The 22,385-nt window shown below is 54.0% G+C and overlaps 2 protein-coding genes across 3 annotated transcripts in view; both read right to left on the minus strand.

Moving 5' to 3' along the window:
* Positions 1 to 22,385, minus strand: part of LOC120390571 (hemicentin-2-like) — a 281,097-nt gene that overhangs the window by 256,920 nt on the left and 1,792 nt on the right. The window contains exon 3 of the mRNA XM_039513303.1: positions 19,235 to 19,555. Within this exon, the coding sequence (XP_039369237.1) occupies positions 19,235 to 19,555 (321 nt within the window). The remainder of the gene's footprint in view (positions 1 to 19,234; positions 19,556 to 22,385) is intronic.
* The window catches only part of LOC120390225 (myeloid cell surface antigen CD33-like), a 122,648-nt gene that overhangs the window by 81,574 nt on the left and 18,689 nt on the right, over positions 1 to 22,385 (minus strand). The window lies entirely within an intron of this gene.

Consider the following 22,385-nt stretch of genomic DNA (forward strand, 5'->3'; position numbering starts at 1 on the left):
CAGGGCTGGGGAGCCCAGGGGGGGATCCCAGCAGAGGGGGCTGGGGGCCGGCGTGGAGGGGCTGGGGGGGGTCACTCACAACCGACGTGGAGCCAGACGGTTCTGTGGGTGGAAGGTCCCTGTGGCGGCCTGTAGGTGACGCTGAAGATGAGCTCTTTGCCGAGGTCCCCCGGGCCGGGCGTGAAGCTGAGCGCGGAGCTGTGGGCCCAGGTGCCATTCGCCAGCTGCGCTGAGACGTCCTGGGCTGTGTCGCTGAACGGCCCCGTCCAGGTGACTCGGGGAGGGGGCCCGGAGCAGCGCCCAGGGGCCGTGCAGGTCACAGTCACCGGCTCCCCGACCAGCAGCGTCCCTGGCAGCCCCCGCGCTGGCGAGATCTGGATCTCTGGCTCCTCCGTCAGTCCTGAGACACGGGGAGAGGGGAGAGACTCACTTGGGGACACGGGGCCTTTCCCCTCTAGGGGCGTGGCCCCGATCCGGCCCCAGGGTGGGGACTGGCTGGCTCAGGGGGACTGCTGAGCATTGACTGCGGCTACTCTTACCTGGCACCGAGATCGTGAGCAAAGGGTGAGTGCGATCGTTATTGGAGCGGTAACTGTATTTAAATTTTCCTTTCTCGACTCTAAGGAAATATCTCCCCGCATCCGTCCGTCGGGCATCGCTGATTTGCAGGGAGCAGTCGCCGTGCGCCGGATCCCCCGTCAGCCGGAACCGGCCCTGGGACTTCAGCAACCTGGGGTCACTGCTGGCCACGGGTCGATCATTCCACAAAATAGCCTTATCCTTGTACCAGGTTCCGTAGATATGGGCCTGGGGATTGTTATTGTTGTACTGGTCTGGGTACATGAAGTTGCAGGTGACAAGAACACAGAGACCCTCCTGCACCGACACTGACTGCGGCACCGTGAGGGAATAACCAGACTCCAGGGACAGGGACCCTGCAGGGCATGGGGAGGGATCAAACTGGGACCCATAGAGAGCAGAGATCAACCCTGAGCTCCCCCCACAGCTCTGCCAGTTCCCCTCACCCCCAACCTGCAGCCCCTTTGAGCAGGGGTGGCTCTAGAAAATCCGCCGCCCCAAGCAGGGCAGTGCGCCGCGCAGCTCGCATTGTCCTTCCCCGGTCCCGCAGCCAGGGCAGAAGTGCCTGCGGACCGTCCAGTGGTCCCGTGGCTCCAGTGGAGCATCCGCAGACATTTCTGCGGGAGCTCCGTCCGAGCGGCGGGACCAGCGCACCCGCTGAAGTCATGCCTGCGGGATCTCGACCGGAGCCGTGGGAAGAGGGGACCCTTCGCAGTCATGCCTGCGGCAGGTCCGCTTGTCCCGGGGCTCCGGTGGACCTCCCGCAGTCATGCCTGCAGGAGGTCCGCCGGAGCCAAATGCCGCCCTGCCAGTAAAATGCCACCCCACGCGCCTGCTTGGCACGCTGGGGTCTGGAGCCGGCCCTGCCTTTGAGTCCCTCTCTGGTCCCTTTTGCTCAGCGCCCCCTAGCACCGCACTGTGGCACTGAGCTCCCCTCCCCCTCTGGCCAGTCTCCCTTCCAAGTCCTGGGACAGACCTGGCCCCGCTTAGCGCAGGTTCTGCCCTTCCCCCTGCTCTGGGGCTGCAGGTGCTGCTTACTTACCCCGCCAGAGCAGGGCGAGGATCAGGACCCTCAGCATGGCAGGACCCCCTGCTCTACAGGGGGGGCCCTGAGGCAGGAGCACCCTTTCCCCGGCATCATGCTGTGGCAGCAGGGCTCTGCCCATGGCTGGGGCATCCGGCTGGGACAGACCTAGAGACAGATGCGGGGGTGAGAAGTGTGAGAGCACAGGCTGAGTGGGGTAGGGACAGATCTGCCTTGGGGACCATCAGTGCTGCTGAGCTTTGGAAGAGGCTAATCTGGGGCTCCTGGCAGCACAGTGACTTCCACCCTCAAAATCACCAGATGGTCCCAAGAGATCGGGCGACCAGTGCAGTTACCACAGACAACAAAGGGGAAGGGCTTCAGATCAGGATAAGTAAAGGACAAGTGAGAGATCGTCCGATGAATTTGAATGAATTCAGATCAGTGGGGCAGGAAGCTGTTCAACCGAGGGGGCTGAAGGAATTAGTTGAAGAAATCTTGGAGTCACTGGCAATAATATTTGCAAAGTCATCAATGCCAGGAGAGGTCCCAGAAGATGGGGGAAGGGCTAACGGAGTGGGCATCTTTAAAAGGGGAAAAGGGAGGAGCCAGGGAACTATAGACCAGTCAGCCTGACCTCGACACCTGGAAAGCTACTAGAGCTATGTATAAAACCTTCAGTTTGTGAGGCTGAACGAAGGGGTGCTCACCAGCATGGATTTATCAAGAACAAATCCTGCCAAACCAGTTTGGTTTCCTTCCTTGCCGAGGTAACTGGTTGGGAGCTGGGGGAAAGTGGTGGACATAACATACCTGGACTTCAGCAAGGCTTTTGACACAGTCCCACATGACATTCTCATAAGAAAGCTGGAGAAGACTTCTGACGGAACTCAAATGTGAAATTGCAGAACTACTAACTGTGGTATGTAACCTAGCATTTAAATCAGCTTCTGTATCAGATGGCTGGAGGATAGCTAATGTGACACCAATTTTTAAAAAAGGCCCCAGAGGTGATCCCAGCAATTGGAGGCCACTAAGCCTAACTTCAGTGCCGGACAAACTGGTTGAAACTACAGTAAAGAACAGAATTATCAGATGCAGAGATAAACACAATTTGTTGGGGAAGAGTCAACATGGTTTTTGTAAAGGGAAATCATGCCTCACCAATCTAGTAGAATTTTTGAGGGAGTCAACAAGCAAGTGGACAAGGGTGATCCAGTCGATGTCCTTTGATTTTCAGAAAGACTTTGACAAGGTCCCTCCCAAAAGGCTGTTTAGCAGAGTAAGCTGTCATGGGATAAGTGGGAAGATTCTTTCCTGGATCAGTTACAGGTTAAAAGATAGGAAGCAAAGGGTAGGAATAAAATGTCAGTTTTCACAGTGGAGAGAGGTGTATAGTGGTGTCCACCAGTGTTCTGCATTGGGACCAGTGCTGTTCAACATATTCATAAATGATCTGGAAAAAGGGGTAAACAGTGAGGTGGCAAAATTTGCAGGTGATACAAAACTACTCAAGATAGTTAAGATCAAACCAGACTGTGAAGAGCTACAAAGGGATAACAAAATGGCAGATGAAATTCACTGTTAATAAATGCAAAGTAATGCACATTGGAAAACATAATCCCAACTATACATATAAAATGTGCTGTTACCATTGAAGAAAGAGATCTTGGAGTCACTGTGGATAGTTCTTTGAAAACACCCACTCAATGTGCAGCGGCCGTCAAAAAAGTGAACAGAATGTTGGGAATCTTTAAGAAAGGGATAGATAACAAGACAGAAAATATCATATTGCCGCTATATAAATCCATGGTATGCCCACATCTTGAATACTGTGTGCAGTTCTGTGGCCCTATCCCAAACTGGAATTGGAAAAGGTTCAGAAAAGGGCAACAAAAATGATTAGGGGATGGAACAACTCCCATATAAGGAGAGATTACTAAGACTGGGACTGTTCAGCTTGGAAAAGAGAGGACTAAGGGGGGATATGATAGAGGTCTATAAAATCATGACTGGTGTGGAGACAGTAAATAAGGGAGTGTTATTTACTCCTTCCCATAACACAAGAACTAGGAGTTCCCCAATGAAATTAAAAGGCGGCAGGTTTAAAAAAAATGTAAGGAAGTATTTCTTCACACACAGTCAACCTGTGGAACTCTTTGCCAGAGGATGTTGTGAAGGCCAAAACTATAACAGGGTTCAAAAAGAACTGGATAAATTCATAGAGGGTAGGTCAATCAGTGGATTATTAGCCACGATCTACAGAGATAGTGTCTATAGCGTCTTTTTGCCAGAAGCTGGGAATGGGCGACAGGGGACGGGACACTTGATGATTCCCTGTTCTGTCCATCTCCCCGGGGCACCTGGCATTGGCCACTGTCAGAAGACAGGATACTGGGCTAGATTGTCCTTTGGTCTGACCCAGTCTGGTCGTTCTTATGGAGAAATGTGGACTTGGTTGAACTACCATTAAGTGGATACAGAACTGGTTAAACAACCGCAAACAATGAGTAACTCTTAATTGAACGATGTGGGATTGGAGGGAGGTCCCAAGTGGGGCTCCACAGGGATTTGTTCTAGGTCCCATGTTGTTTAACATCTTTATCAATGACGTGGATGTAGGACTAGGGAGCAGACTGATCAAATCTGCAGATGACACAAAGCTGGGAGGAGTTGCCAACGCTTTGGAAGATGGAGCTAAAATTCAGAGGAATCTTGATAAATTGGAGAATTGGGCTGTAGCTGACACAATGAAATTCATCAAGGACAAACGGAAGATGCTCCACGTAGGGAACAAAAACCAAATGCACAAATACAAGATGGGGAAGAACTGGCTTGGCAGCAGCACTGCTGAGAAGGAGCTGGGAGTTGTGGCGGATCACAACCTCGACAGGAGTCAGCAATGTGATGCTGTTGCAAAAAAACCCCCAAACAAATGCAATGTCAGGTTGCATGAACAGAGGCAGAGCATGCAAGTCAGGCGAGGTGACAGTACCGCTCTATGCCTCAGCTGGAGGACTGTGTCCAGTTTTGGTCACCAATGTATAGAAAGGATGTAGAGAAATTGGAAAGGATTCAGAGGCGAGGGATCAAAGGGATGGAATGGAAGCCCTAGGGGCACAGCCTGAAGGAACTGGGTATGACTAGTTTGGAAAAGAGATTGGTGGGGTGAGAGGGGACATTATCACAGTTTTCAAGTACAGGACAAGCTACCATAGAGAAGCTGGAGAAAAGTTGTTCTCTCTCACCCCAGAGAGCAGGACGAGAGCAGTTGGACAATGGAGCAGATGCCCAGGGAGGTGGTGGAAGTGCCTTCACTGGAGGGTTTCGAGAGGGGGCTGGACAGTATCTGTCTGGGATGGGTTAGACCCAACAAATCCTACATCTTGGCAGGGGTTGGACTAGGTGACCCCTGTGGTCCCCCTTCTCACCCTGTGGGTCTGTGATTCTAGGATTCGCTAAAAAATCCCAAGATTGAATGTGAACATGACAACCCCAACCCCTCCCTGAAATTCACTGATAAATCCTGAGGTTTGATTTAAAAATCCTGAAATTGGCCAAATATTGTGAGATTTGCTCACAGAATCCTGACTTTGGCTTTTAAAATCCACATATTTGTGCTTTGTCTCCCTGCACCCGGTTCTTTGCAGCCCTTTGCCTCATCCACCCCACCTGGGTGCTGGTGCAGTGAGCTCAGCGGGTGTCAGCCTGGATCCCCCATGGCCCATGCACCAGCCCAGAGCATGGTGGGACGGGCCCTGCTGCCCAGGGCTGTAGGGGCAGGGGCAGGGCCCGTGAGATCCAGCCTCCATCCCCATCCCTGGGTCGGGACCCTGCTCGGCCTTAAGGGGCATCGGCAGAGCTGTGGGGGCAGGGAGCCCAGGGCTGGGATAGCAAGAGACTTCAGGTGGGGATTGAGGGGCACCCCAGTCTCCACAGACCATCCAGCTCCCTCTCCTCTATTTCCACTCACCCCTAGATGTGCAGAGGGGGGCTCAGCACCTGGCTCTCCGACCCTGCAGCCTGGGTTCCTGACTCAGAGCCTGGGAAAGCGGCAAGCACAGGAATGTGAAAGCAGAAGTGGGTGCGGACGGGAGGGGGTTGGGGGGAGATGCTGTCTCAGAAACTCCAGCCCAGCATCCTGCAAAATTCCCCTCCTTCTGGCTGGCCCTAACCACGGCTTCCCTGCAACAGAGGCAGGCTGCATATTGCTTGTGGGGCTGGAAATAGAACCCAGGATTCCGGGCTCTGACCCCTGCTAACCCTCACTCTCCTCCCAGAGTTGGGATAGAGCCCAGGAGTCCTGACTCCCTGCCTCCACCCCCCACTGTAACCCACTAGGCTCTGCTCCCCTCCCGGAGCCAGGGACAGGAAAGGAGTCCTGACTCCGAGACCCTCTACACCCCACTCTGGTCCCAGAGCTCTGGATGGACCCAGGAGTCCTGGCTCCCAGCCCCACTGTTATGACCATTCCCCTCCCAGAGTCGGGAATAGAACCCAGGAGTCCTGGCTACCTGCCCTCCATCCCAGATCTATCCCTTTATTACTGGTTTTCCCCATCACACAATAATATTTGAAGACTAGCAGCTCACACCTCTTATCGTATTGTACATGAAGCAAATGCTAATCACTCACCCCGACCTGAGATGCAGCCGCCTCTGGGGCGGGGCGACTGGGAACAGCCACACAGCGACACTGCCCAGGGCTTGCTCACCCGGAGCTGAGATGCGTCTGCCTCTGGGGTGAGGCGCTGGGAACAGAGCAGTGGAACAGCAGATGTCCGGTTAGGAAGGCTAGTGAATCCCGACTCCAGTGGGAAGAACCGGGTGCATGAGGAGACTTGCCTGGGACTTAGCAGGCGCGAGTGTCAGGGCGAGGGCTGTGGAGAGATGTGAGATTTCAAGACAGGAAAGGGAAGTCAGGGCGTGAATCTGGCCCTAGAGCATCTTTCAGAAGCCGGTTCCAGCGGCTGCAGATCTCGGTGCCATCAACGCAAGCGGGAGATTGTCAAAGATAAAGGCAGCTCCCGCGGACAGCCGGCTTCTGACCCCACCGCGTGGGGGTTTTTACTGGCTGGGGGCACTGGCTGGGAGGGTAATGGGGCACAGGGCCTTTCCCCTCTATAGGGCGCTGGCTCCAATCTACCCCAGGGTGAGTTTGACACTGTGTATCTCAGGGAAACAAGCTACACCCCCATTTTTATCGTTAGAAAATGACTGTGTGTATCCAATACAGATTTTGTCATTTCAGGTGTCTTCAGAAGGCTTGTGAGGCACTGAGCATTGCTTCCTCCAGCCAGGCCCATCTCCTTCTATAGATGGAGAGAGACTGACTGGGCTTCTGGCTTCTTATAAGGCCCTGGTGCTCAGTTTGGGGCGTGGCCCCAGCTGCAGCCACTTCCCCAATCATCCCAGCCTAAAGCCCCGTCCCAGGGCTGTTTTCAACCCCTTCAGGGCAGGAGCAGGGGTCCACCCTGCTACATATCCTAAAATAATAGTCAATGTATGTATCTATCCAGTGTATGTGTGTGCGCACTGTCTATATGTACTCTCTCTCTGTATATATATATGTGTGTGTGTGTGTGTGCACATGTATGTACAGTACAGAGTCATTTACGCACGACCCGTTTACGCGCGAATCCACTTAAGACGCGGTAGCGCCATGCCTCCCCGTGCTACCTATTTAACATACGAGACTCGTTAACACACGGTACAGGAACTTCCTCTATAGCACTACAGATTTGCTCACTAACTCACTGAGATAGAAATCGACAGGAAGTGCGGAGCAGAATCGTGTTGTATGTTTTTCCCCGTGTTTGTAAAGACGTATCACGCACGCTTAGTCATTGTCACGCTACAGGGCAGAGGGCAAGCGTCAGCGTTCCTACAGTGGAGAAGAAAAGCTGCTGCAATACATTGAGCAAATAGCGGAGAAACCCAGGCCAAAATTTGAAAAGACACTGGGATTGCCGAATCTGCTCTCCGAGGATGGAAAAACAATGTATATAAACTGAACGGCTTTGTACAAAATATTGATTCTGCCGCGGGGCTTAAGTGAAAACATGTGCACTATTCAGCAAAACCCATGAGAGAGAAAAAGTTGCGCACGTGGTTTGCTCAGGAAAGGCTGAAAGGAATGCCCCTAAGGTGGGCCAACTCTTCAAGCCCAAGCGACCAAATTTGGAAATTTAACAGGGGATGAATCATTCCAAGCCAGCAAGGGGTTTATAAGTCGTTTTAAAAAGCGTCATGGCACAGCGCAGGTATCGATTTTTTTTGGCACGTGGCAAAAAGTGAGTTTTATTCCTATTTGCAAGTTTACAGTTTCTGTGATTCTCTGACATGTTTAGAAACCAAGGATTCTTCTGAGCTTGGACCAATCTTAGCACATAGTAGGTGCTACTGTAACACAAAGACAAACACAATCAATTCAGCATTTCTCAAAGACTGAACACTTGCTTTCACACTAAGATCTGGTTTTGTGGTAACTGCATTGGCTTGCAGGGATCAGTAACTAGCATCACCTGGTCTGCTCTGTTCTCGCAGGGGGTCTCAAACTTCATTGCACCATAACCCCCTTCTGACAACAAACATTACTACACGACCCCAGGAGGGGGCATCGAAGTCTGAGCCCACCGGAGCCCAGGCAGTGAGTCTCGGGCTTTGGTCCCCGGGTACAGCAAGTCTAAGCCAGCCTTGGTGACCCCATTAAAATGGGGTCGTGACCCACTTTGAGGTCCTGATCCACAGTTTGAGAGCCACTGCTCTAGAGGGTATCGTACTGCGCTCGACACCAGGGTATCTGAACGCCTTCTGGTCATCACAGAGCAAATGAAGTAATCCAGGGCTGGCCTTAGCCACGGGCGAACGGGGCTGTAACGGGTTGGGTCACAGAGACCCCCTTGGGACTGTCACCTGATGTGCTGACACTACCTCAGAGCCCATTTTCCCTGCCATCTTGGGACTGCAGAAACCTGCCTTGTCGAGCCAGACACGCCAGCCTGCTGCAACCCAGACCCAGGGTCTGAACCACACCCCCAAAGCCGCAGACTTAAATGAAAATGACTTAGCACGTGCTTCTGTCTCCAGCACCCAGAGACCCAGCTCCCAATGTGATCCAAACCCCAAATAAATTTGTTTTACTCTGTATAAAGCTTATCAAGGGGAAACTCATGAATTGTCCACCCTCTCTAACACTGATAGAGAGAGATGCACAGCTGTTTGCTCCCCAGGTATAAATCATTAACTCTGGGTTAATTAATAAACAAAAGTGATTTTATTAAGTATCAAAAACAGGATTTAAGTGGTTTCAAGTAATAACAGACAGAACAAAGTAAGTCACCAAGCAAAATACAACAAAACACGCCAGTCTAAGCCTAATACATCAAGAAACTGAATACAGGTAAATCTCACCCTCAGAGACGTTCCAATAAGCTTCTTTTGCAGACTAGACTCCTTCCTAGTCTGGGCCCAATCCTCTCCCCTGGTTCAATTCTTGTTAGCTCCAGCTCAGTTGGTACGTAGGGATTTCTTCATGACCAGCAGCCCCCTTTGTTCTGTTCCACTCCCTTTTATATCTTTGGCACAAGGAGGGAATCGTTAGTCTCTCCTTCCTTCCCACTCCTCCTTCCAACTGGAGAAGCACCAGGTTAAAGATGGATTCCAGGTCAGGTGACATGATCACATGTCTCGTGAGCCTCCCTCCATTCCTCCAGGACTGGCCTAAACGTATGCACTGGAGTCAATTGTCCTAGTCAATGGGAGCCATTAAGATTCCAAGCCACCATTAGTGGCCCACACGTTGCATAATTACAATAGGACCTCAGAGTTGTGCTACATATTCCTAGATTCAGGTACAAGAATGATACATTCATACAACTAGGAGGACCACACTCAGCAGATTCTAAGCTTTGTAATGATCCTTTACAAGAGACCTTTTGCAAAAAGCATATTCCAGTTACGTTATATGCACACTTACACACATATTTTTATAAAGCATGATGGAGTGCAACGTCACAGGGGCGCCTCTGCAGTAGGGGTGCCCCTCCCCCTGCTGGCTTCTGCAGCCCTGTGGCTCCTGCCCCCTACCTTGGAGCCACCCCTGGGCAGCTGCTCCTGGGATCTTCCTGTCTGCTGTAAGGAGCAGGGGGAGGGGCTCTGATGTCAGCCTGTTCCCTGTCCTCCCAATGTGCCCCATCTCCGCAGAGCAGGTGGGGTGGGGGACAGGGCTCACCCAGAGTGGGACGGCGCTGCTGTGTCTCAAGGAGCTTTCCGTCAGCCTGCAAAGAGCTGCTCTCTTAAAGGGGCAGCATGCGGTCTCACACACACTCCCCCAGCTCACACACACCTCCAGCTCACACACACTGTCTCTTTCACACTCACTCCACCCAACACATACTTATCTTGCTGTTGTTACTTGTTACTTCCTGCAATGCACATACATGCTCTGTAATTTTATTCTTTCAAAGTGCCATTAGTTGAGTTTTTTGACTAGTCTCTGCATTTCATAATTTTATTTCTCTCTTATGCTCACACTGAATTCTTTGAGTAGTGAATTCTAAACTGCCTAACCTGTCCGGGCTGGAGTAATTAGCATTATTACTGTTAGTATCATATTGTGCTTTGCCATTCATTATGTAAAGTGGCACAATCAAATAATAGCATCCTCCTAGAATGTAACTGTAGCTTTTACTCACTTTAGTAATTCCAGTTTCAAAAACATTAGCTAAACACAGAACTATAGACACTGCGCAGATGAAAGTCGCTTATTTTCAAATTGTATTTTTAGTTATAGCTGTAAATTAACTTAACATTTGCATGAAAATAACTGCAGTTCCAACTGTGATACCAATAGCAATGGTGAAGTCAAATGTTAGTGAGTCACATATAAATACACGATTGTGGTCAATAAACATAAATGCCAAAAGAATTAGAAACATTAATTCCCTTTCTTAATAAAAGAGAAAAAAAACCTTAATCACATATGTTAAAATTATGTTTTTAGTGAAAAATAATTGACTAAAATAGAGGCGATACTGGCAGTAACACAGTGTGTCTGTTACAGAAAGTAAGACGATATTATTTATTTTTATTTATCTCTACTAAAGATTGTGTACGAAGTCTCAGACGTGTGTTTCTGATAGCTGCGTTAAAGTTCCAGAACTGATACCTCAAGGCTTCGGGTTGGGAATATCTTGCTGTATTATCTCCTGATTGTTCTAAATTTACATATACGATTTAAACTTGGTTTTAATGTGCATTTGTATATATATTTTCTTTCTTTATATAACAGCTAGATACAGTGCTCCTGTCATCTAATCCCTACGTTATTATCTGCGAAGCCCTGAGAGTTTTCAGGTGCCTGAGTAGTCCCTGGAATCATGGTTAAAGTTTCCTCCCCCCGCCCCTAATCTGAACTGGTGCCCCCCCCCCGGGTGAGCCGGGGCAGCCAGGGGCTGCGGGAGGCTGTGGGCTCTGGCGAGATGCAGCCCACATGTGACAGCACGGAGCCTTGAGCCACATGCTGAGCACCAGGCACCACAAGCCCCAGCAGCAGCGCAGGAGGGTGTCAACACCCCATGTGCCAGGCCTCCCTGACTTCTGCGCTGCTGCTGGCGATGGCGCTGCCTTAAGAGCTGGGTGCCCAGCCAGCACCCGCCAGTATCAGTCCGCCCTGCCAGGGCTTAATCTGAGCCACAGCTGAGCTCTGGCATCTCTTTCAATACAAATTAAACACAGTGGGAGGCAACGGGGACCATTGGCCTCACCCGGGGTGGCTGTCCCCCAGCTGAGGTCTCATTCTCTCTTTCCTCAGTCCCATGAGTTACTAATTCCTTGTCGGCTCTTCGGTGGCTGAGGAATGGCCCAATCTAGACGCCGGACTCGGGCACCATGGATTCTCTGACCCCCGGCCTGTCCTTCCTTCTGCTTCCACGAGAGCAGCAGGGTGTCTCCAGGCTGGAGCGCCCCAGCTCCTGTGGTCTGAGAGAGAGAGAGAGAGAGATTCTGGGATATGTAAGTTGCAGATAGATAGATAGATAGATAGATAGATAGATAGATAGATAGATAGATAGATTAGATGATGGGTGCGTGGGTGGGTAGGTACCTAGGCCTGGTGATAGGTTAGTGCATGGGTACATAGGTGGGTGGGTGGCTAGTTAGTTAGTTAGTTGGTGTCAAAAATATAAAGGGAAGGGTAATAACCTTATGTATGCAGTAACATAAATCCCTCCTGGCCAGAGGTACAGAATTACTTACCTTTAAGGGGTTAATCAGTTCAATTAACCTAGTTGGCACCTGACCAGAAGGTCCAACAGGAAAAGAAGATACTTTCAAAACTGGGAAGGGGGGAGGTTTTGTTTGTGCTTTTTTTGTTGTTCTCTCTCAGGGCAGAGAAAGGGACTAGGCAGAAAAAAAACAAAACAAAAAAAATCCACCATCTCCTAAAGCCCGGCCTGGAATAAGCATCTAAAGTTACAAAAAATAGCAAGGAAATGCATTAGATTGTCTTTTGTTTTAGCTTGTGAATTTTCCGGATGCTAAGAAGTAATTCTATTCCTGTTTTGTAACTGGAATGCAGAGTCTGAGGGGAATCCTCTGTGTTTTGAATCTTTTTATTTACCCTGTAAAGTTATCTTCCATCCTGATTTTACAGAGGTCCTTCTTTTACTTTTTTTCTTGATAATTCAATTCTTCTTTTAAGAACCTGATTGATTTTCAGTGTCCTTAAAAACCAGGGATTTGGTCTGCGCTCATTGGTTTAAACTATTGGTTGGTACATTATTCTCAAGCCTCCCCAGGAAAGCAGGTGAAGAGGCTTGGGGGGATATTTTGGGGAGGGGAAGTGGGCTCCAAGTGGCACCTTCCTGAATGTTTGTTTAAATCACTTGGTGGTGGCAGCAATACCGCCCAAGGACAAGGAAGGGAATTTGTGACTCGGGGAAGTTTTTACCCTAAGCTGGTGGAATATAAGCATAGGGGGTCTTTCATGTGGGTCCCCACATCTGTACCCCAGAGTTCAGAGTGGGGAGGGAAAGCTGACAGCTGGGTAAGTGCATAGATAGATAGGAGGTAGGTGGGTGCGTAGGTGGATAGGTCAGTGGGTGGTTGGGTCAGTGCGTTGGTAGCTAGGTGGGGTAGTAGGAAGCTGGGTGGGTCACTAATTACATAGGTAGGAAGGTGGGTATGTAGGGGGGTGGGATGGTAAGTTCGTAGGTAGGTAGGTGGAGTGGTAGGGCAGTAGATGGGTGGGTCAGTGGGTGGGTAGCTAGGTGGGTACATAGGTGGGTAGGTTTGTAGGTGGGTCGGTAGCTGAGTTACCGTCTGTAATAGAGCAGGGTCAGGTAATAGGCCAGGAAGAATCCAGTCGCCATGAAGACGAGTTTGCAGCTGATTTCGATAAATGCCCGAGTGAGGCCACCTGTGGGAGCCAGAACAAGCCGAGAGTCAGGGACAGATCCCTGCAAGCCCTGCCCCGAGCCAGCCAACCCCCACCCTGGGGCCAGATACAAGCCAGCGCCCCCTAGAGGGGAAATTCCCAGCCCCCTGAGACAGTCAGTCCCTACTCTGGGGCTGGGTCAGAACCAGCGCCTCCTAGAGGGGAAAAGCCCTGTACCCCATTCCCTGCCCCCAGAAGAAGCCAATCCCTCACCCTCAGACCAAGTCAGAGCTGGCGCCCCCTAGAGGGGAAGGTCTCTAACCTGTTTCCGGTGGGCTCAGCGATAAAATATAGAACCCGTGGGGGTTGGAACCGAGGCAAAAGATCTGATGGCCTCCATCAGCGCTCCCCATCCAGCTCAGGGTGCTGACGGCCTCGTCCCCCTGGACCCAGGAGCTGACCTGCAGGGCCCCCTCGTGAGCCGTTCCCAGCCAGGGGCTCCCCGTCCACTTGCCACTGGAGCTGGGGTGGGGGGTGGGAGTGCAGGGAGCAGCTTCAGCTGACGCTGGGCCCCTGGTGCTGGCAGGACGAGTTCATCCCGGTCCCCGGCCGGGGGCTGTCTGGGAAGAGCAGGAGACAAAGCGACAGGAGTCAGAGAGAGAAAACCAGGGGCAGGGAGTCCTCTGGGTTAACCCCACACACACTCGCAGGCAGGGAGTCCTGTGGGTTAACCTCACTCAGACTCGACGAGCAGCTGGAATTCATGGCCCTTGGCCTCGGTTCTGCTCCCAGCCTCACAGCCCAGACTCAGGGAGTCGCCCTCCCGGGTCTCCAGAGACACAATGTTGCACTCAGCTCCGAATGGGGCCAGCACTGGAGGAGAGGAACAGGCAGGTTTTGCCACCCCCAGGGATCCTGTGCCAAGGAACCGAGATTCAGCCACCTCTGAGGTGGGAAATGGGGGCTGTTTAAATGAGGATTCCTTGCCCAGTGTGAAGATGCAGAATCTCTGGGGTCGGAGCACAATCCTGGAGACTCTCCATGGCAGCCGGTCTCTGTCTCAGAGACTGGTCCATGACTGATCTCATCCCCACTGACCAGTACCCCCAGGATCTGGAGGCAGAGGGAACTGGGCCTGCTCCCCCACCACCCTCCCCACAGGCCTCCGGCTCTCCCCTCCGGTCACAGACCAGCCTGGCCTGGCAGAGCCTGGGGCCTGGCCCTGAGCGCGGGCAGAGCGTGACTAGGATGCGCTCGCTGATTCCCGGGGCTCGCAGCGCGGCCTATCACCGGGGCGTCCGTTCCTGGTCAGGGTCCCGGTGATGTTGGGGGGCCAGGGTGGGTCTGTAACACAAACTAGACATGGGGGATCAGGGGGACTGCACAGCACCGGGGGGGGGGGTGTCGCTAGTTATCACAGACCCTAGACATGGCCCTCGCTGTGAGCTCAGCTGGGGGACAGGAAAGTCCCTGAAGTGACACAAGGCCCGTGGGTGGGGAAGGGAAGCGACAGACCCGACTGAGCCCCACCCAAGAGGCGCCCGACGGAACCCAGGGGCTGGGTTAGGGCCGCGCCAGGGAACCAGAACTGTGGAAAATGGAAACCCAAGGGACCAAAACTGGTTGGTCAAAGTTGGGCCTTATTGGCAGAGTCACTAACGAGGGGCCGGGCTACTCCGGGGTACCTGAGCGAGCATCCACAGCCCCACTGTCTGCCAAGTGCCAAGACGTTCAGTGTCTGGCTTCTCAAACGTGTCCTCCTCAGGGTGGGCCAGAGCTGGGGGTCTAAATAACCCCACTCCCATCCCCACCCCAGACCCAGCCACCACCAGGGACATCAGACACCTCTGCCATGGGTCCTTTGCCTTCCCCACTCAGTTCATCCTTCTCCAGCCCTCTCCTTTCATCCTCTGGCTTAGCCGGCCAGGCCTGGGTATTTTGCAGCACAGCTGCGCCCAGTGAGGCGGATAAAAGCAACACCCGGAACAGCTGGACGCTGGTACCGGCTGGCCAGGCCTGGCAGGGTCTGTCCACGCTGCCCTCAAAGCTCTGTGGTGCCGAGGCTAAGAGCCTGGGTCCGTTGGGTCGGGCTCATGGGGCTCGGGCTGCGGGTCTCTGATTGCAGCGCAGACGTTTCCTCCGAGGTCTGTGTAGACGTTCGGGGTTGGGCTGGGGCCTGGGCTCAGACACGGGGGTGGGGGACTGGAGGCCGGGTTCCTTCTATATCTCCCTCCGGCTGACGGGAAGAAGGGCCATCCTTACACAGATGCCAGATTTGATCCTTCACCTCGCAAAGGCGGTGGCTGATTTCCCCTCTGCCCTGGAACTGCAGCGCGAGGGTCACAGGCCATTGAACGGGGGTTTCCCCTGGGGCAGGGCGGGCTGAGGTCTCTGGGCACCGACCCTGGAGCGTGTTTAGTGCCGGATAGTGACTGGGTCCCGTTAAACCTCTGTCCCATATAGCACATCCACCGATCCCGGCAGGAAGGGGAGGGATTAGGTTAAGGAGACATGGTGGGACAGCCTAGGGGGATCTCAGGGGAGACTGGGGTGGCTGGTGTGAGGGGAAATCCCAATGTTGCCGGCACAGAGGCCCAAGGACAGCAACAGGGGTTCGTTGGCCGGTGTGCGCTGCACTAATTAACACACCAGGGTGGAGAAGCACACCAGGTTTATTTGAGCCCAAATAAGGTGCAAGGGAGACATAGCAATCTCAAATCCTGCACACACATACAAGCAGTTTTCCCCTCTTTATACATGATTTCAGCTAAGCCTTCCCATCACCCCCCACACTACTCATTCCCCTTTACCCCCCCTTCTTGCCCCACCCGTCTATTCCCATGTAGCAAATACACTTTGCAATGGCAATTACATTAAGCAGTTAAGTCATACTTGGCAAAAAACACTTTAGCTCGTTAGTAACTCTTCTGTGAACAGTTATCTTGTTTTACTCCCTCTTTGAGCAGGCAGGCTCATTATAGCAGGCCTTGTTATTACCTTTTGGTGCAGGTGTTGTAACTGATAACCATTCTTTGTTGCCGGCCTGTTAGGTCAATTAAAGTTCAAACATAAACATGGAAGCGCTTTGGTCAGACATGGAGTTACTTTAGTTCATTCAGACCTACTACAAAAAGGCTTCATTGGCACTGTGGTTTTTCACCCTCCTGAGTTACCTAGAGTCATGCCTAATGACACCAACACCGACAAGGGGGAATTGGAATGGGGGGGTGGATCCCAGCAGAGGAGGCTTCTGGGTGCAGGGCAGGTCCGGGGTAGGGAGGATCCCAGAAGAGAAGGACCTGGGGGTGTGGATGGGAGGGGGGGGAGCCATAGCCAAGGGGGGCAGGAAGGGGTGAAGATCCCAAGGGAGAAGGGGCTGCACAGTGTGGGGTGAAGGGGCCTGGAGTAGAATTAGCTGAGGGTGCCTCGGGGGGGGGATCCCCGCATAGGGCTGAGTTGGGGGAGGGGCTGGAGGGCAGGGCTGGGGAGCCCAGGGGGGGGATCCAAGAGGGGGCTGAGGGCCGGTGTGGAGGGGCTGGGGGGTCACTCACAGCCGACGTGGAGCCGGACTGTTCTGTGGGTGGAAGGTCCCTGCGGTGGCCTGTAGGTGACGCTGCAGACGAGCTCTTTGCCGTGGTGCCCCGGGCCGGGCGTGAAGCTGAGCGCGGAGCTGTGGGCCCAGGTGCCGTTTGCCAGCTGGGCTGAGACGTTGCGGGCTGTGTCGCTGAACGGCCCCGTCCAGGTGACTCGGGGAGGGGGCCCGGAGCAGCGCCCAGGGGCCGTGCAGGTCACAGCCACTGGCTTCCCGGCCAGCAGCGTCCCTGGCAGCCCCCGCACCGGTGAGATCTGGATCTCTGGCTCCTCCGTCAGCCCTGAGACACGGGGAGAGGGGAGATACTCACTCAGGGACACGGGGCCTTTCCTCTTTAGGGGCACAGCCCAGATCCGCCCCAGGGCGGGGACTGGCTGGCTCAGGGGGGCTGCTGAGTGGTGCCATAAATATAGAAGGAAGAGTAACAAATCTCAGTGTGCAGTAGCATCAAATCCCTCTGTGGCAGCTGTACTAAATCGCCTTCCCTGTAAGAGATTAATCAGCTCAGATAACCTAGTTGGCACCTTACCAGAAGGAACAATGAGGAAAGAAGAAACTTTCAAATCTGGGGGTGGGGAGAGGATTTGTTTGTTGCTCTCTTTGTTGTTCCCTCTCTGGATGGAGAGAAGAGACCAAGCACGTACAACATCTCCTGCAAATATACCTGGAAGAATAGATCTTAAACCACAGACATTGTAAGTAGGCGAGGAAAGGCGCTAGGTTATCTTGTGTTTTAGCTTGTGAATTTTCCTAGGCTACAGATGTAGTTTGATTCCTGTTTTTGTAACTGGGAAGCTGAGCCAGAGGGGAATCCTCTGGGTTTTAAATCAATTATTTACCCTGTGAAGTTACCTTCCAAACTGATTTTGCAGGTGTGATTCTATTTCTCTCTCTCTCTATATATAAAATTCTTCTTTTAAGAAGCTGATTGATTGTCAGTGTCCTGAAGAAAAAGAGTCTGGTCTGTGCTCACATTGCTAACCAATTGGTTGGTACATTATTCTCCAGCCTCCACAGGAAAAGTGGTGAAAGGGTTTGGGAGGATATTTTGGGGGGACTGGGATTCCAAGTGACCCTTCCCTGGATTTTTCTATAAATAACTCAGTGGTTGCAGCAATAGCATCCAAGGATAAGGGAAGGAATTTGTGCCTTGGGGAAGATTTTAACCTCAGCTGGTAGAATATAAGCTTAAGGAGTCTTTCATGCAGGTCCCCACATCTATACCCCAGAGTTCACAGTTGGGGGGAACACTCACAAGGGGTGACTGCGGCTGCTCTTACCTGGCACGGAGATCACGAGAGCAGGATCAGTGCCAAAAGAATTGGAGCGGTAAGTGTGTTCTAACAGGCCTTTCTCGATGCTAAAGAAATATTTCCCTGCATCCGTCCGTCGGGCATCACTGATTTGCAGGGAGCAGTCGCCGTGCGCTGGATCCCCCGCCAGCCGGAACCGGCCCTGGATCTCCTGCGACACCCTCAGGCTGGAGACACTGCTGGCCACGGGAGGATCCTGGCCCACAGTAGCAGGCTCCTTGTACCAGTTTCCATAGAGCTGGGCCGAGGGATTGTTGGTGTCGTACGAGGCTGGGTACGTGAATGTGCAGGGGACGACAACGCAGAGACCCTCCTGCACCGACACCTGCTGAGGCACCGTCAGGGTAAATTCAGGTGGCTGGGACAGGGACACTGAAGGGGACAGGGAAGCATCAATGTGGGACCCATAGAGAGCAGAGACCAACCCTGAGCTGCACCCCCCAGCTCTGCCGGTTCCCCTCACTCCCGACCAACAGCCCCACACTGCCCTCAAAGACCCGCGGTGCCAAGGCTCAGAGCCTGGGTGCGTTGGGTTGGGCTCGTGGGGCTCAGGCTGGGATCTCTGATAGCAGCGTGGACGTTTCCTCCGAGGTCTGTGTAGACCTTCGGGGTCAGGCTGCGGCCTGGGCTCAGACACCGCGGCGGGGCACTGGGGGGCGGGTTCCGTCTAAATCTCCCTCCGACTGACAGGAACAAGGGCCGTCCTTAAACAGATGCCAGATTTGATCCTTCACCTTGCAAAGGCAGCTGCTGATTTCCCCTCGGCCCTGGATCTGCAGCGCGAGAGTCACAGGCCATTTAACGGGGGTTTGCCCTGGGGCAAGGCGGGCCGAGGTCTCTGGGCACCGAGCCCGGAGCGTTAACAATGACTGGGTCCCGTTAACCCTCTGCTCCATATAGAGCATCCACCGATCCCGGCAGGAAGGGGAGGGATGAGGAGACACGGTGGGACAGCCTGGGGGGATGTCAGAGGAGACTGGTGTGAGGGGGGGAATCCCAGTAAGAGGAGACTGGAATGGTGGGGGTGGACACCAGCACAGGAGGATTCTGGGGGCAGGGCAGGTTGGGGGTAGAGAGTATCCCAGAAGAGAAGGACCTGGGGGTGCGGAGGGAAGTGAGGGAGCCATAGCCAAGGGGGGCAGGAAGGGGTGAAGATCCCAAGGGAGAAGGAGCTGCATGGTGTGGGGTGAAGGGGCCAGGAGTAGAATTGGCTGAGGGTGACTGGGGTGGGGGTGGGGATCCCAGCACAGGGCTGAGTTGAGGAGGGCTAGAGGGCAAGGCTGGGGATCCCAGGGGGGGGATCCCAGATGGGGCTGGGGGCGGCGTGGAGGGGCTGGGGGGGTCACTCACAGCCGACGTGGAGCCGGACGATTCTGCGGGTGGAAGGTCCCTGTGGTGGCCTGTAGGTGACGCTGCAGACGAGCTCTTTGCCGTGGTCCCCCGGGCCGGGCGTGAAGCTGAGCGCGGAGCTGTGGGCCCAGGTGCCGTTCGCCAGCTGGGCTGAGACGTCCCGGGCTGTGTCGCTGAACGGCCCCGTCCAGGTGACTCGGGGAGGGGGCCCGGAGCAGCGCCCAGGGGCCGTGCAGGTCACAGTCACCGGCTCCCCGGCCAGCAGCGTCCCTGGCAGCCCCCGCGCCGGTGAGATCTGGATCTCTGGCTCCTCCGTCAGCCCTGAGACACGGGGAGAGGGGAGAGAATCACTAGGGGACACGGGGCCTTTCCCCTCTAGGGGCGCAGCCCCGATCCAGCCCCAGGGCGGGGACTGGCTGGCTCAGGGGGGCTGATGAGCGGTGTCATAAATACTGAGGGAAGAGTAACAACTCTCTGTGTGCAGTAGCATCGAATCCCTCTTTGGCAGCTGTACTAAATCTCCTTCCCTGTAAGGGATTCATCAGCTCAGATAACCTAGTTGGCACCTGACCAGAAGGACCAATGAGGAAAGAGGAAACTTTCAAATCTGTGGGGGTGGGGAGAGGATTTGTTTGTTGCTCTCTTTGTTGTTCCCTCTCTGGACAGAGGGAGAGACTGAGCAGGTACAACAGCTCCTGAAAATATACCTGGAAGAATAGATCTAAAACCACAGACATTGTAAGCAGGCAAGGAAAGGCGTTAGGTTATCTTGTGTTTTAGCTTGTGAATTTTCCTGGGCTACAGACATAGTTTGATTCCTGTTTTTGTAACTGTGAAGCTGAGCCAGAGGGGAATCCTCTGTTTTTTTAATCTTTTATTTACCCTGTGAAGTTACCTTCCAAACTGATTTTGCAGGTGTGATTCTATTTCTCTCTCTCTCTATATATAAAATTCTTCTTTTAAGAACCTGATTGATTGTCAGTGTCCTGAAGAAAAAGAGTCTGGTCTGTGCTCACATTGCTAACCAATTGGTTGGTACATTATTTTCCAGCCTCCACAGGAAAGGGGGTGAAGGGGTTTGGGGGGAAATTTTGGGGGGACAGGGATTCCAAGTGACCCTTCCCTGGATTTTTCTATAAATCATTCAGTGGTGGCAGCGATAGCATCCAAGGATAAGGGAAGGAATTTGTGCCTTGGGGAAGATTTTAACCTCAGCTTGTAGAATATAAGCTTAAGGGGTCTTTCATGAAGGTCCCAAAATCTGTACCCCAGAGTTCAGAGTTGGGGGGAACACTCACAAGCGGTGACTGCGGCTGCTCTTACCTGGCACGGAGATCACGAGCGCAGGATCAGTGCCATAAGAATTGGAGCGGTAAGTGTGATCTAACAGGCCTTTCTCGATGCTAAAGAAATATTTCCCTGCATCCGTCCGTCGGGCATCACTGATTTTCAGGGAGCAGTCGCCGTGCGCTGCATCCCCCGCCAGCCGCAACCGGCCCTGGGTCTCCTGCGACACCCTCAGGCTGGAGACACTGCTGGCCACGGGAGGATCCTGGCCCACAGTAGCAGGCTCCTTGTACCAGTTTCCATAGAGCTTGGCCGAGGGATTGTCGGTGTCGTACGAGGCTGGGTACGTGAATGTGCAGGGGACGACAACGCAGAGACCCTCCTGCACCGACACCTGCTGAGGCACCGTCAGGGTAAATCCAGGTGGCTGGGACAGGGACCCTGCAGGGGACAGAGAAGCATCAAAGTGGGACCCATAGAGAGCAGAGACCAACCCTGAGCTGCACCCCCCAGCTCTGCCGGTTCCCCTCACTCCCAACCGACAGCCCCACACTGCCCTCAAAGACCCGCGGTGCCGAGGCTCAGAGCCTGGGTGCGTTGGGTCGGGCTCGTGGGGCTCAGGCTGGGATCTCTGATTGCAGCGCGGACCTTTCCTCCGAGGTCTGTGTAGACGTTCGGGGTCAGGCTGGGGCCTGGGCTCAGACACGGCGGCGGGGCACTGGAGGGCGGGTTCCTTCTATATCTGCCTCAGACTAACAGGAACAAGGGACGTCCTTAAACAGATGCCAGATTTGATCCTTCACCTTGCAAAGGCAGCTGCTGATTACCCTCTGCCCTGGATCTGCAGCGCGAGAGTCACAGGCCATTTAACGGGGGTTTGCCCTGGGGCAGGGCGGGCCGAGGTCTCTGGGCACTGACCCCGGAGCGTGTTTAGTGCCAGACAATGACTGGGTCGTGTTAACCCTCTGTCCCATATAGAGCATCCACCGATCCTGGCAGAAAGGGGAGGGGGTGGAGGAGACGCGGTGGGACAGCCTAGGGGGATCTCAGGGAGACTGGTGTGAGGGGGAATCCCAGTAAGAGGGGACTGGAATGGTGGGGTGGATCCTAGCACAGGAGGATTCTGGGGGTAGGGCAGGTGGGGGTAGAGAGGATCCCAGAGGAGAAGGACCTGGGGGTGTGAATGGGAGGGGGGAGCCATAGCCAAGGGGGGAAGGAAGGGGTGAAGATCCCAAGGGTGAAGGGGCCGGGAGTAGAATTGTCTGAGGGTGCCTGGTGGGGGGTCGGGATCCCAGCACAAGGCTGAGTTGGGGGAGGGGCTGGAGGGCAGGGCTGGGAGCACAGGGGGGGGGGATCCCAGCACAGGGCTGAGTTGGGGGAGGGGCTAGAGGGCCGGGCTGGGGATCTCAGGGGTGGGGATGGCAGCAGAGGGGGCTGGGAGCCGGTGTGGAGGGACTGGGGGGGGGTCACTCACAGCCGACGTGGAGCCGGACGGTTCTGTGGGTGGAAGGTCCCCGTGGTGGCCTGTAGGTGGCGCTGCAGACGAGCTCTTTGCCGTGGTCCCCCAGGCCGGGCGTGAAGTTGAGCGTGGAGCTGCGGGCCCAGGTGCCGTTTGCCAGCTGGGCTGAGACATCCCGGGCTGTGTCGCTGAACGGCCCCGTCCAGGTGACTCGGGGAGGGGGCCCGGAGCAGCGCCCAGGGGCCGTGCAGGTCACAGTCACCGGCTCCCCGGCCAGCAGCGTCCCTGGCAGCCCCAGCGCCGGTGAGATCTGGATCTCTGGCTCATCCGTCAGCTCTGAGACACGGGGAGAGGGGAGAGAATCACTCGGGGACACGGGGCTTTCCCCTCTAGGGGCGCCGGCCC

This window comes from Mauremys reevesii, linkage group 24 (assembly GCF_016161935.1).
Source record: "Mauremys reevesii isolate NIE-2019 linkage group 24, ASM1616193v1, whole genome shotgun sequence".
NCBI lineage: Eukaryota > Metazoa > Chordata > Testudines > Geoemydidae > Mauremys > Mauremys reevesii.